This window comes from Cryptomonas paramecium, chromosome 2 (assembly GCF_000194455.1).
Source record: "Cryptomonas paramecium strain CCAP977/2A chromosome 2, complete sequence".
NCBI lineage: Eukaryota > Cryptophyceae > Cryptomonadales > Cryptomonadaceae > Cryptomonas > Cryptomonas paramaecium.
In genome coordinates, this window is record NC_015330.1 from 146,072 (window position 1) to 160,189 (window position 14,118).

The 14,118-nt window shown below is 26.6% G+C and overlaps 10 protein-coding genes and 1 non-coding gene across 11 annotated transcripts; 6 read left to right on the top strand and 5 right to left on the bottom strand.

Annotated features, from left to right (window-relative positions):
* Positions 1-24: 24 nt before the first annotated feature.
* On the bottom strand, positions 25-3,126 carry smc3 (structural maintenance of chromosomes 3; the record flags this gene model as incomplete). The annotated part of the gene is made up of 1 exon (XM_003239826.1): positions 25-3,126. One exon carries the CDS (start codon positions 3,124-3,126, stop codon positions 25-27), a length of 3,102 nt encoding a protein of 1,033 aa, XP_003239874.1.
* Positions 3,127-3,495: 369 nt separating this feature from the next.
* On the top strand, positions 3,496-4,146 carry rpabc5 (RNA polymerase I, II and III 24.3 kDa subunit; the record flags this gene model as incomplete). The annotated part of the gene is made up of 1 exon (XM_003239827.1): positions 3,496-4,146. One exon carries the CDS (start codon positions 3,496-3,498, stop codon positions 4,144-4,146), a length of 651 nt encoding a protein of 216 aa, XP_003239875.1.
* Positions 4,147-4,185: 39 nt separating this feature from the next.
* On the top strand, positions 4,186-4,578 carry rpabc6 (DNA-directed RNA polymerase I, II, and III 15kDa polypeptide; the record flags this gene model as incomplete). Its single annotated transcript, XM_003239828.1, has 1 exon — positions 4,186-4,578. The coding sequence occupies one exon, from the start codon at positions 4,186-4,188 to the stop codon at positions 4,576-4,578; it is 393 nt and encodes a 130-aa protein (XP_003239876.1).
* Positions 4,579-4,581: 3 nt separating this feature from the next.
* Positions 4,582-4,755, bottom strand: CPARA_2gp321 (hypothetical protein; the record flags this gene model as incomplete). The annotated part of the gene is made up of 1 exon (XM_003239829.1): positions 4,582-4,755. The coding sequence occupies one exon, from the start codon at positions 4,753-4,755 to the stop codon at positions 4,582-4,584; it is 174 nt and encodes a 57-aa protein (XP_003239877.1).
* A 56-nt stretch (positions 4,756-4,811) lies between these two features.
* Positions 4,812-5,873, top strand: CPARA_2gp322 (hypothetical protein; the record flags this gene model as incomplete). Its single annotated transcript, XM_003239830.1, has 1 exon — positions 4,812-5,873. The coding sequence occupies one exon, from the start codon at positions 4,812-4,814 to the stop codon at positions 5,871-5,873; it is 1,062 nt and encodes a 353-aa protein (XP_003239878.1).
* A 192-nt stretch (positions 5,874-6,065) lies between these two features.
* On the top strand, positions 6,066-6,785 carry prsA6 (26s proteasome SU A6; the record flags this gene model as incomplete). The annotated part of the gene is made up of 1 exon (XM_003239831.1): positions 6,066-6,785. One exon carries the CDS (start codon positions 6,066-6,068, stop codon positions 6,783-6,785), a length of 720 nt encoding a protein of 239 aa, XP_003239879.1.
* Positions 6,786-6,812: 27 nt separating this feature from the next.
* On the bottom strand, positions 6,813-10,709 carry rpc1 (RNA polymerase III largest subunit; the record flags this gene model as incomplete). The annotated part of the gene is made up of 1 exon (XM_003239832.1): positions 6,813-10,709. The coding sequence occupies one exon, from the start codon at positions 10,707-10,709 to the stop codon at positions 6,813-6,815; it is 3,897 nt and encodes a 1,298-aa protein (XP_003239880.1).
* Positions 10,710-10,790: 81 nt separating this feature from the next.
* nip7 (ribosome biogenesis protein) lies at positions 10,791-11,336 on the top strand (the record flags this gene model as incomplete). The annotated part of the gene is made up of 1 exon (XM_003239833.1): positions 10,791-11,336. One exon carries the CDS (start codon positions 10,791-10,793, stop codon positions 11,334-11,336), a length of 546 nt encoding a protein of 181 aa, XP_003239881.1.
* A 63-nt stretch (positions 11,337-11,399) lies between these two features.
* Positions 11,400-13,337, top strand: hsp70 (heat shock protein 70KD; the record flags this gene model as incomplete). The annotated part of the gene is made up of 1 exon (XM_003239834.1): positions 11,400-13,337. The coding sequence occupies one exon, from the start codon at positions 11,400-11,402 to the stop codon at positions 13,335-13,337; it is 1,938 nt and encodes a 645-aa protein (XP_003239882.1).
* A 10-nt stretch (positions 13,338-13,347) lies between these two features.
* CPARA_2gp327 (hypothetical protein) lies at positions 13,348-13,671 on the bottom strand (the record flags this gene model as incomplete). The annotated part of the gene is made up of 1 exon (XM_003239835.1): positions 13,348-13,671. One exon carries the CDS (start codon positions 13,669-13,671, stop codon positions 13,348-13,350), a length of 324 nt encoding a protein of 107 aa, XP_003239883.1.
* A 101-nt stretch (positions 13,672-13,772) lies between these two features.
* Positions 13,773-13,893, bottom strand: rrn5. Its single transcript has one exon. It is a non-coding gene; the product is annotated as a 5S ribosomal RNA (ribosomal RNA).
* Between the last annotated feature and the right edge of the window lie 225 nt (positions 13,894-14,118).

Here is a 14,118-nt window from a genome sequence, read left to right on the forward strand (position 1 = left end):
TTAAAATATTTTTTCTTTTTGTATTTACAACTTATAATTAACTGCTGAATTTTTGCGGATTATTCTAATATTACTTCCGTTGTGTTTATTTTCAACGTAAAACCACTTATCACCGTTTATTATAAATTGTTGGCTAAATGTTGACACTAAAACTTGAATACCAAATGTAGAAATTTGTTTGATTATGTAACACAAAATCAAAATATTATAAAAATCTAAATTCGTTTCAATCTCGTCAAAAATGTATATGAAAGTTAAATTGATTGACTTTATAGATAAGAAAAAAAAGAACACGACGATAGCCGACTGACCTTTGGACATGTGTTCTAAAAAAATAAACAAGTTAGAATCATTAAATTTAGCAGCTATTGTAATTCCAATCGCAATTTTATACTCACACTTTGTTTGTAAATGTTGTAAACGAATTTTTTTATATTCTAACACAATTACACTGCTTTTGTTGTAAAAATTTTTAAACGTTTTACGGAAATTTTTTGAAATTTTAAAAAAATGACATTGAATCATTTCTTGTTTTTTTTTTTTAAAAATATCAAACGTTTGGTTTATAGTAAACAAATCGCTTTCGATCTGATTAAATTTAGCTATTAATCCGGAAAAAATCTTTTTTAAAAACAAATAATTTTTATATTTTTTCATTAGTTTATTATATAAATTTTTTTTTACAATTTTGAAAAATATATGATCAGAGCTTATATTGTTTTCTAATCTGAAATGGCATGATAATAATTCATTTCTTATAATATAAACGTTTTTTTTTTTTGTAAATAATTCGAGGTTAGCCGAACATTTAAAAAAAAAATATTTTAAAACTTTTTTATAAATAAAATTCAAAGTATATGAATTATGTTTTTCTCTTATAAGTGTTTTACTAAAAGAACATGATAAAATATTTTTTTTTTTAAAAACTGAATTTTTTTTAAATAGTTTTGAAATCTTTTCAAAACTATTTTTTATAAACTGATTGTAGCATAAATTAAAAAAAAATATTTTCACACTTAAAAAATTTAGGCATAAACCCAAAAAATTTAAAAAAACTTTAATTTGCAACATAAATAATAATTGTTTATTAGTATATTTTAAAAAAAAAACGCGAGTGTATGTGATTTGAAGATTAATAACCGATAAATATTTCTTTTGAAACTTTTCTAAAAAAAATATATTTAATCTATTTAAACTTTTTTGTTTTGTATTAGTTTTGTTTTTAGGAAAAATTGATACAAAAATTTTATCCAGAAAAATTATCAAAAAATTAACCTTAAATTTATAAATATCGATGAAAAAAAGCACGTATTTAATCTTTTTTTCCATTTTACCGATCCATGCCAAAAAAAACCTATTTTTTTTAAGTAAATTTGTTATTTCTAAAGAAGGTTTTCTATACGATTGACTGGTTATTATAGAACCATTTGAATAAAATATATTTCCATTTAAATCGACACCAACCAAACTTTTAATTTGCATAAAATAAGAATTTATATATTTGGTTTTTCTTATCAAAAACATGTTTTTTAATAATATTTCAAATAGTGATATAAATTTATATTGACAAAAAATTAATTTTGAAATTGATATTTTTTTATTTGAAATCGGTTTTTCGTAATTTTTTTTTTTTTTAAAATTTTTTTCTAAAAAAATGAAATCTATACTATCATTTATTTTATATTTTATGTTTTTGACTATAGCAACAACATCTTTTTTGTTTTTGACGACTATCGAAGTAAGAAATTTCTTTAGGATGTTTTCTATTGATATGTAAAAATATTTATGAACATTAAATAAGTCTATCAATAATCCATATAGTTTAAAATTTTTATTCTTTGCATTAAAAAGTAATTTTCTGATATTTTTTAGAGATTTTAAATTAAATCCATCTTCCAGATAAGTTTCTAAGTTGAAAATATTTGCTAATATTGTTTCTTTTTCTATGAAAATTTCATTTTTTAAGCAAAAAAATCTAGACTTTGTTAAAAAAAAATTTATTTTTAAATTTATCATTTTTTCAATGTACTTGTGTTTTATTATTATTTTTTTAAAAATGTTTATATTTTTTATAAGCAAAATTCGCAACAAAAAGGCTTCCTTTTCATGTTGATAAAAAAGTTTGTGTTTAATAACGATGTTTTTTTTTTGCAATAAAATACTTAGATAATTATATAAAAAAGAAATACACACGTAGTTTAGTGTATAAAATACTGACTCGAATTCGAATAACAAATTGTATTTTTTAATAAAGATACAATGACTGAAAATGTATTTACTGGAAAAGAATGTAGTGTAGCTACTAGATAATTTTTTTAAATTGGTATAATTCTTTTTTTCTATAAGAAATAACATTCTTTTATATATTATACCAATTATTTTTCGGGAATTTTCATACCGATATGCTGTGTTTACAATTTTTTTTTTTAAAATTTGATAATTCGCGTGAGTTTTTGTATATTTTAAAATTTTTAGTCCATCGAGATAATTTTTGTATTTTTTATAAATATTTAGCTTTTTTAGGCAATTTAATTTATCTTTTTTGATTTTTTTAACAAAATTTAAAATTTTTTTTTTATATAAATTGAGTTTAGATAAATATTTAATGTTTTTTTCTTGAATTATATTGAATAAATATAACCCAGTTTTATTAAAAAAAATGCTTAGTCGATTTTTACGATCAGCTTGTTTAAACTTTGTTATTATATTTTGTTCAATTTCAAAAACCAAATCATCTAAATAAATTTTTTTCAGATTTAAGAATTCGAAAAACTGATAAGGAGAAAAAAAACATTGACCAAAAAAAATTTTATCGGTAGAAAAATTAAACAGTCTCTTAATTGTAATTTTATCAGTTAAAATTGGAAAAATTCTGTCTGAATTATCGAAAGAGATTTCAATCATACAAGACTCTTCTTTGCAAAATAAAAATCGAGATTTGAACAGGGTATTTTTTTTTTCGCGGAATTTTTGGTTTATAAAAATAACTCCGATTGCTTCTAATAAACTGGTTTTTCCTGAACCATTATAACCAGTAAAAACGTTTATTCCAGGCGACAAATGTTTTTTAAAAATATAATGCCGATATGATTTGAAATTGAATAATTTGACTTCGATTATATGCATTTTTAATTTTAGTAAAAATCAAAATTTCTTAAATTTTAATAATAGTTAAATTATTTTTATTGAATTATAACCGATGTGTTTCGTGATTTGTCCTGTTTATTTTTATCTTGGAATACGTTTTGTTCCTCTTTGTGATTGTAAATTGTATCCAAACTATATATCATTTTTTTCTGAGCTGTAATTTTAAAAATTTTTCAATTTTTTCTCGACTGATAAAAATATTTTATAATCGTATTTTTTTCTTTTGGTGAAAAACAAAATTTATGGAAAAAACAATATAATATTTTTTGCACGAATAAAGTTAAGGGGAGGGTGTGCATGTTTCGTAAAGAGTTTTTGTATTTATAATATAAAGCTTAAGTATATATAATGGATAAAGAAAATAACGAAGTTTTCAATTTATTTAGAATAAGAAGAACGGTTTTACAATTGCTTAAAGATCGTAATTATTTAGTTTTTAATTCTAAAGATGATTTAAATATGTCCAGGATTGATTTTGAGTTTAAATATGTTAAAAATTATAAAGTTGTCAGAGAAAAAATGGAAATTAAACGTCCTCTTTGGAATTCATTGGATAAAAAAATACTGGTTGTGTTTATAGAAAAAGAAAAAAGTGGAACTATGATTGGTGTAAAACTGATCCGTAAATACTGCGAAAGAATGAAACAGGATCAATTATCTAATTTAGTTATTGTTTTACATGCTAAACTAACTTCTCATGCTAAACAAGCGATTGATACTATAAACTCGAGTGGTGATAAGATCGAATATTTCAATGAATCGGAACTCATTATAAATATAACACATCATACTTTGGTACCGAAACACGAAATTCTTTCTTTAGAAGAATCTAAATGTCTTTTTAAAAGATATTACATAAAAGAAACTCAGTTACCAAAAATTCAGAAAAAAGATCCTATTTCACGATATTTCGGTATCCAGAAGAACCAAATTGTCAGAATCATTAGACCTAGCGAAAATTCAGGTAGATATATAACATACAGAAGATGTATAATATAAAAACATAAAAAAATACTTACATATGATTTGGATCTAAATATGCAAAAAAGCAGTTCATTCAGTAGTATTAGTGAAATTGAAATTTTAAATAAGCATGTTTTAAACGAAGAATTAAATTACAAGAAAAAATTTATGAAAGATAAAAATTTTTCCTTTTATAAAAAAAGATCTAGTACGGAAAAGCCTCTGTGGTTACAATTTAGAACAACATTGCCTTATTTAACAAAGTTTGAAAAAGCAAGAATATTAGGAGCCAGAGCTTTACAACTAAGTATGGGGGCTCCTTTGACAATCAAAACTAACTCAGAAACAGATGTACTGGAACTAGCTGCGAAAGAATTGGTAGAAAGAAAAATACCTATTACAATAAGAAGATATCTTCCGAACGGAAAATACGAAGACTGGCGTGTAGATGAACTGATTATAGAATAATTTCTAGGCAAAAAACTTATTTTTTTTTTTTTTTTTGAAAAACGAAACTAGTTGCTTCATGTAAGCTATTAGGAAAAAAAACATATATTTTTTATATTTTAACGTGGTGTGAATTTTTTTAAAAGTTAACTTTTTAAACTTAAAAATATTTAAAGCTTTTTTTTGTAAACAATACATTGTTGTTTTCGTGGGTCACAAGAGTAGAAGAAAAAATATTTAAATATTTTAACAAAATGTCCGTGTTTATTCGTTTTTCAGAATATAATTTTCAAGATTGTATAGAAATTAGTAATACATTTTCTAATATTTTCAACAAATACTTATTTTTTCAAAATATACACAGATTTTATCAAGTTAGTAACGTTCGAAGTAAAAATGTTTTTCTTCTTCAAGATTTTCAGAGTATATGGAATATCTTATGTTTAAATGATTACGCAAAAAAAAATTTATTGGTTATAACTACTAAAGTGTTGTTTTTTGGATCTAAGGTTCATTCCGGAGATTTTTTCGAAATATGGGAATGCGATTTTATAAAAAATAGTAAAAAAAAAGGGTTAATATATATTTCATTTATGGGAGAAATTTGGGATATAAAATGGTATAAAAATTCAAAGAATATACCTATATTAATCGTCTGTTACGGTTCTGTCCTTTTTTTCATTAATTTGCCGTTTTTACACCCGCAATTCGTTTCCTTGTCAAAAGGACTGTGTTTTATTCCATTAGTAAATATATATCAGTGGAAAATAAATACCGACGAGTTTGATATTGTTAGTGGAGATATACATGGTAACATTATAATATATAACTTTTACTTTGGTTTATCGGTGATTCATATTTTATACAACTTAATTCAAAAAATACCAACAAGTACTGTAAAAATATTTCCTTATGACAATTCTTTTAAAAAAGCAAGATTTGTCATTGCAGCCGGTTATGATGGTTTTGTTAAAATATGGGATTTGAATATGCCAAATAATTCTATTACAGAAATTTCTTTTCCAAAAAGAAGAATAACAGATATTTCTATAAATTTGTCTGATACGGAGACCGGTGTGCTTTGGTTAGGAGTTGAAAACGGATTTCTACTGCATTGGAATATAATTTCGAATAAACTTTGTCACGTTGAGCTCGGAAATCAAGGTAGCACATGGGTAATTATAAAAAAATCAAAATATCTATTTTTCATAGGAGAAGATGGAGTTGTTTTTTTTATTAAGGCAAATTTTCTTTCATCCCAAAAAACTTTTTTTTTAAATTTTAAACACATTTTTTTTTTAATGTATATAATATGAGCTTAAATTGGAATCATTTGCAATCAATGGAGAATTTTTTCTGTTTAAAGGCTTTTGATGTAAACATTTGTTCGAAAAAAAAATATCTGTTTATCACAGGAAGTGTTAACGGAACTTTATTTTTTTATAAATATTTTAAATAATCAGATATGTGGTTTTTTTTTTTACTGTTAGTGTAAGAAAAGTTATATTATGTTTAGGAGCCAATATGATTCGGATGTAACGCTATATTCACCAGAAGGGAAACTATTGCAAATTGAATATTCGAATAGTGCGTGTATAAAAGGCGAGGTTTTGATTTGTGTAAAGTCTGTTAATCATGCGGTGTTTTCTTTTGTAGATAAAAAAAGAGAATATAAAATAACACCGGTTGATAAAATTTTTTTTTTGAGTTCGAATATAATAATTGGAGTTTCAGGAATCATCGGAGACAGTAAAATTATATGTGAGTTATTAAAAAATGAACTGAAAGAATACGAATTTATCAATAATACACCTATGCCAGTTTTCAGTTTGGCTCGTTTTGTTTCGAAATTTTTTCACACAAATACCATTTACCGAGGAACCAGACCTTTTGGCATTAGTATAATGCTTGCAGGCTACGATATAACCGGGTTGCATTTATTTCGAATAAACCAAGATAATCTAAGCCAGAGTGATTCTGAGCTTGTAGTTACGGATTCACGACAATATAAAAAAAATAAGAAACTGTTTTCTGAAAAGATAAAATTATCATCGATTCATGAACTTATATATCATATTCTAATTGTTTTTTTAAAAAATGAAACAATAACCAGTAAAACAAAACCAAATATATGCTGCGTTGGGAAAAAATTAAAAGCCACTTTTTTCGGTTACAGGATAAAAAAGTTTTTTCTTAACTGTTTTTTTAACTCAATGATTTCTGTATGATTCTTCTTGTTTGAATGTACTTAGACTTCACTGGTCGTACTGAAGAGAAACCAGTCCTGTGCCTATTGGAATCTCTTTGCCTAATATTATGTTTTCAGATACTCCACAAACTTGGTCTTTGGAAATCTTTATTGCTGATGTAAATAAATTTTCGACAGTTTTTTCAAAGCTAGCTAAAACAAGTGTATTAGATTTTATTTTAGCTAATCCATATCGCGTGATCCCCAAAATTTCTCCTTGAAAAGTCATTAGATCTGATAACAAACTCAAATGTTTTTTGTTTATTTTTATTCCGTAAGCCTCGAAAATTATTTCTAATTCTATAACAATTACAGACCGAGCTGCTTCTATGCCTAATGTTTTAACAGTATCAAATATGTGATTTGAATAAATTGTTTTCTGGTTAACAAAAGAAAAATTAGCTAAGCTCATTAAATTTGATCCTTTTAAAATAAATTCAGGATTTTTTTTGTACTGACTAATAAGTCTTTTATCAGGCGTAAGAGATTTGTTAAGCGGTAAATCAACAAGATGATTTTTACAAAAATTAATCAATTTCATTAGCTTAAAATGTGTAAATTTGCAAGTGAAAGAAGAATTATAGAAAAAAATCTTAAGCTTATTTTTCGTTTTTTTCATAACGAATTTTGATTTTATCTGGTAATTCTTAATTTTTTTTTTTATTTCGTTTAACTCGATAAGTTTACATATGAATAAAAATTCATTTAAATTTAGCTTAATATCGCATTTTAGCTTGTTTGCTTTTAATGTAATTTTGATAACTTCGCATATATTTTTCAAGGAAAATCCTTTTAATAGTTTTTTTATTCCTAAAATGTGTTTTTTTATTGATGTAGTTAATTGAATTTTTGTCGTCGGAAAATTTATAGTTTTAGATGCGTTTAATATTTCATTGATTCTACATGTTCCTAACGTAATATTAGTGTCAGAAATTCCTGCTGAATGAAATGTTTGTAATGTTAATTGCGTACTTGGCTCTCCTATACTTTGTCCGGCTTCAGCACCTACTGGTGATCCGGGATCTGTTAGACATGATAAAAAAATTTTAGAAATTTTTCGAAAAATTAAATCCACTTTTGTAAAATAACCATTATATATTATAAAATATTTGGTATAAAATGTGAAAAAAAAATTGCGAAAATTATTGAGATATAAGATATTTTCCGTATCAAAAAAATCAAACGCTTTGGACAATGAATCTATTTCAAAAAAACTTAACATCGAAAAAGTAGTTGAACTGATTTTATCTAAATTTATAAGCTGAGTGCAATTTAAACTAAAAAACCAAATATTCTTCATTGGTTCAAAATTAGTTTCCCCTAGTTTAAATCGGATCAATCTACCGTCTGCTGTTCTTGTAGAAAAATCATAAGAACAAACGATGTCTTCTAAAAATTTAATTAACCTTCTTTGTATGTATCCAGTTTGAGCAGTTTTTATGGCAGTATCAATCAACCCTTCTCTACCGGCCATGGTATGTAAAAAAAAATTTTTGTTAGTTAATCCTTCTTGAAAACTGTAAACTATAAATCCATCGTCTTCTGGAGTAAATTTTAAATAGTTATATTTTGAACTGACCAGGATTCTATTGAACGTACTATAATGAATATAATTGTTTTTTATAGATTGTTGCCCTACGCATGAAATCATTTGGGCTAAATTAACCATCGAGCCTTTAGAACCACTTGTCACCATGTTAACGCTAAAATTATTTTTGAACGATTGCGCTTCTAAAAATGATTTTCCTAATGTATCTCTTACTGTACTTAAGATTTTATAAATTTTGTAATGAAAATTTTCTTTTACAGAAATTCTTTTGATAAATTGACATAATCCATAGCTATGTCTAATTATATTTTTTTTTTTTTGGGATAATTTGTAATTAGGAATAACATCATCGATTCCGATCGAGAACCCGTATTCAGATATTGATTTTAATGCTATATAACTATATTTTGATATCGAATTGATGATTGAACAAAAAGAGTGTAAATTAGCTAGAGTATACAAAAAAGAAAACGAGTTATTCGGTCCTATGGACTGTTTTCCTATTCTACCGCTTATCAATTCTTTTTTTTTAAAGACAACCCATCCGTCATGCGGACAAACAAAAGGAGAACATTGTTGTTTGTTTAAAGAATATGTTTTTTCTGTATTTTGAAACACGTTTATATCAGGCTGATAAAATCTGTTTTTCTTCTCATCACTTAAATCATGATTTATACACAAAATTGAAAAAAAAACTTGTTTACCTGTCCATAATTGTACAGGTTTGATTATAGAAGGAACTGGAAAATTTTTTTTGTCTTTTGATATATAAAAATTTGAAAATGTTTCTAGTGAAAAAAATTGGTTTCTAGAAGTCATTAAAAACGATAATGATAGCAAATCTTGTGTCGGGGAAATCTGTAATTCACCGTTTCGAGGTGTAATTGTATTTAAAGCTAAATTCATTAATACCATTGATTCGGACCTTGCTTTTTGTGTTTGAGGTACGTGGATATTCATTTCGTCTCCATCGAAATCCGCGTTATAAGGTTTGCAGCTACAACTATTCAATTTAAATGTTTTGTTAGGTACAATTTTTATTCGGTGTGACATGATTGACACTCTATGGAGAGAAGGCTGGCGATTGAATAGAATTGTATCATTATCCTTAATATGCCTTTCGATTCTAAAATTCTCTTTTATTGTTATTTTTTTCAAAAAAACATTTCTTTCTTGTATACAAATTTTATTTCCTTCTGTATTTAATATAAAATTGGCTCCTGGATATTTATAACATCCCCGGTAAACACTTCTTTGTAATCTTTCAAAATTAAGTTTATTCACTTTTTCTGGAAGAGTCAACTTTAATGCAATCTGTAAAGGGATTCCTACGTAATTTAAATATAAATTCGGGTCAGGTGATATTACTGTTCTTGCACAAAAATCGACTCTTTTTCCTCCTAGATTTCCTCGGAAACGTCCTTTTTTTCCTTTTAGTCTCTGATACAATCCTTTGTGTATCTTATTATTAGTTTCAGTTAAAAAAATTTCCGAATTCATGTACCGACTAATTTCGATTTGCAACATATTCCAATTTTCTACTAACATTTTTACATTTACTCCCGTTAATAAAATTTGCTTTATTTGAAGATTGAAATACTGTATATCTGATAATTTCAGTGTTAAATCATCTTCGTTAGTAATAGTTTCTGTTACGGAAATACTAGGACGAATTGTTAAAGGAGGAACTGTTATATAAGTTAATATCAAATTTTCAGGGCGAGAATTGATCTGTTCCATGCCTATAAGATTTAAATCATTTGTACCTATTTTTTGAAAGATGCGAAAAGCTTTTAACGGATTTAAAATTATTAAATTTGGTTTTTTTTTTTTATTTTCAAAGCTTTGCCAAAAAGTTACGTCGTGTATAAAATTGAAATTCCCTAATTTTTTAACAATCCCATTTTTTGAGTTACAATGCACGCAATTTGTGTTGGTTTTTATATTTTGAACAATTTTGATAATGTGTTTTATGAAATTGTATTCTTTTCCACTTCCAATTTCTTTCGAAATATTCAAAATATTTGTTTTTGTTTTTTTGGATTTAACTAAAACCCGAGAACAGCTTTTACAAACTATTTGTAATAAAGTTTGAACAGATTTTAGGTAACCTATATTAAATACAGGCAAATATAATTTAATGTAGCCAAAATGTCCTGTACATTCTTTTATGCTTTTTTCACAAATTTTACAGAGAAATTTTTGATGACATCCGAGTTTATCATCTAGTAAACCTCCTTGGCAAAATTTGTTTGTTAAATTGGAGTACAAAAAATGATTTGAAATACTCGTACTACACTGGCTTATGTTTTCTGTGGCAGACATATAAGAAAATTCTATACCAATTTTATCCATTGTAAGTAATTTTTATTTAAGTAATTTTTATTTATTTATTTGAAGCTTCTTTTTTTATTGTTAAATAAAATCTTTTTTCGTATGAGAGTTTTAAAAAAAGATGAAATGAGAATTTTATTTACAAAAATTGTAAAATTTCAAAAGAATTTTTTTTTTATGTTTGTAAAAAATTGCATAAAAATTTTTTTTTCTTTTAGAATTATAAAAAGAAAAGTATTTTTTGTCCGAAACACAGTAATGTGTCGAGGAGTTTTATTTTATAAAAAAAATCTTATGTCACTAGGAACTTGTATAGGAAATTTTAACAGATTTGACTGTTTTTATTTTTTCGTAACTGCCTTGAATTTCTTAAACAGTCTTTCTAATTTTAATTTCGTGATTATTAAAAATTTTGAGGAAAATTCTTTTATAAAAGGAAAACATTTAAAAAAATTTCAATTATCAAGTATTACTAGACAATTGAGCAGTAACGATGGAGTGTTAGTGTTTAATGAAAATAATCTTTTGCTAGGATTTGGAGAAATAGTGAAAAATTTTTCACAAGTTCAAGTTATCTCTAAAAATCATATTGTGATAATTAATCAGGGCGATATCGGAAAATATGTAAGAATAATTCCATATAAATAAGCTGCATCTAGAATGTTCTTTTAATTTTTAAGATTGATTAAATCTTGTACCATAATATTACAAATGGAAAATTTAGCAGTTGGAATAGATTTGGGTACCACCTATTCTTGTGTTGGAGTTTGGCAACATGATAGAGTTGAAATAATAGCAAATGACCAAGGAAATAGAACCACCCCTTCGTACGTTGCTTTTACCGAAACTGAACGATTAATAGGAGACGCAGCAAAGAACCAAGTTGCAATGAATCCTCATAATACTGTATTTGATGCAAAGAGATTAATTGGGAGAAGATTCCAAGATCCTGCTGTTCAAGAAGATGTTAAACATTTTCCTTTTAAAGTCATCTGCAAGGATGGTGATAAACCTGCAATTGAAGTTTCTTTCAAAAACGAAACTAAAATTTTCGCACCCGAAGAAATATCAGCTATGGTTTTGATGAAAATGAAAGAAATAGCCGAATCTTTTTTAGGAAAGGAAATCAAGAACGCTGTTATTACGGTTCCAGCTTATTTTAACGATTCACAAAGGCAGGCAACCAAAGATGCAGGGGCAATCACAGGATTGAATGTATTGAGAATTATCAACGAGCCCACGGCAGCTGCAATTGCGTATGGTTTAGACAAAAAAACAGCTGGATCTAAAGCAGAGAGAAACGTTCTTATTTTTGATCTAGGAGGAGGTACGTTCGATGTCTCTCTTTTGACGATTGAAGAAGGTATATTTGAAGTAAAAGCTACGGCAGGAGATACTCATTTAGGCGGGGAAGATTTTGACAGTAGGCTTGTGAATTTTTTTGTTTCTGAATTCAAACGTAAATTCAAGAAAGATGTTACTTCTAATGCTCGTTCTTTACGTCGTTTGAGAACTGCATGTGAGCGCGCAAAGAGAACATTGTCGTCTGCAACACAGACAACTGTGGAAATAGACTCTCTTGTAGATGGGATCGATTTCTATTCTAATATAACCAGAGCAAAATTCGAAGAACTTTGCATGGATTTGTTCAGGGGAACGTTGGATCCTGTAGAAAAAGTTCTTAGAGATGCTAAAATTGCAAAATCTGAAATTGATGATGTTGTTTTGGTAGGAGGTTCTACTCGAATTCCTAAAGTTCAGCAGCTGTTGATAGACTATTTTAACGGAAAAGAGTTGTGTAAGAATATAAATCCAGACGAAGCTGTTGCATACGGAGCAGCAGTTCAAGCTGCCATATTGTCAGGTGACACTTCTGAAAAAATGCAAGATTTGTTATTGCTCGATGTAGCTCCTCTTTCGCTAGGATTAGAAACCGCAGGAGGGGTAATGACGGTATTGATTAAGCGTAATACAACAATTCCAACCAAAAAAACTCAAGTTTTTTCTACTTACGCGGATAATCAGCCTGGTGTGTTGATACAAGTTTTTGAAGGAGAACGTTCTAGAACTAAAGATAATAATTTGCTTGGTAAATTTGAACTTACTGGAATACCCCCTGCTCCACGTGGGGTGCCTCAGATTGAAGTCACGTTTGATATTGATGCAAATGGAATACTAAACGTTTCTGCTTCTGATAAATCGACCGGAAAATCTAATAAAATTACAATTACAAACGATAAAGGCCGATTAAGCAAAGAAGATATCGAAAGAATGGTGGAAGAGGCTGAAAAGTATAAAACCGAAGACGAGAAAACAAGACAAAGAATTGAGGCTAAAAACAACTTAGAAAACTATGCTTATAACATCAGATCTACAATAAGGGATGAAAAAGTTAAAAATAAGATTTCCGAAACTGATAGAGATTTGATAGAAGCAAAAGTTAAAGATATAGTTACTTTTATAGAAACTTCCGAAAAAGCAGAAAAAGAAGATTTCGAGGAAAAAGAAAAAGAACTTAGATCGATAGCAGATCCTGTGATTACTAAAATGTATCAAGCTGGGAATCCTTCTGACAACGCAGGTAATTTTTCAACTCGCTCGGGAGAAAATGAACCAGAAGCTGGTCCGAAAATTGAAGAAGTAGATTAATCTATTTATTTTATATCGATAAGGTTTTTTTACAAAAAATTATATTTTTCATTCTTTTTTTTTCTATTTGAATTTTTCTTTTTTCTTCTTTAATTTCTTCTGTATATTTATCTAAAATTGTTTGGTAGGTTAGAAGCTGAGTCAATTTTTTTTTTCGAGCATCTCGACGCGTGTTTTCGCATGGAATCTTGGTTTTTTTTATTATCAGTTGAATTGTCTGAATACAGAATTTAGTTAAAAAAACTAAAGCTTTTTTTGAGATTTTTACTTTTCCTTGCAATAATAAAAATTTGGTTAATTTTTTGATATTTTTTCCAGGTCGAATTGTTTCCATTTTCTTTTCTTTGATCTGTTTTTTTATATATATACATATATGTGTTATTAATAAACACTAGAGAATGTGATGTTTTTGATAAAAACTGTTAGTAGTAAATTGCATACAGCACTCGGGGTTCCCAAGAGATCCCTCATCTTAGTACTGACCGAGCCTACGTGCGCTTAAGTTGCGAATTCGAAATGGGTTCGCCTGCGTGTGCTAACGAGTATGACCGTATGCGTATTATTTCTTGTTTCTTTCACAGAAAAAAAAAGAAAAAAAAAAAGAAAAAAAAAAAAAAGAAAAAAAAAAAAAAGAAAAAAAAAAAAAAAAAGAAAAAAAAAAAAAGAAAAAGAAAAAAAAGAAAAAAGAAAAAAAAGAAAAAAAGAAAAAAAAGAAAAAAAAGAAAAAAAAAGAAAAAAAAAGAAAAAAAAAGAAAAAAAAAGAAAAAAAAAGAAAAAAAAA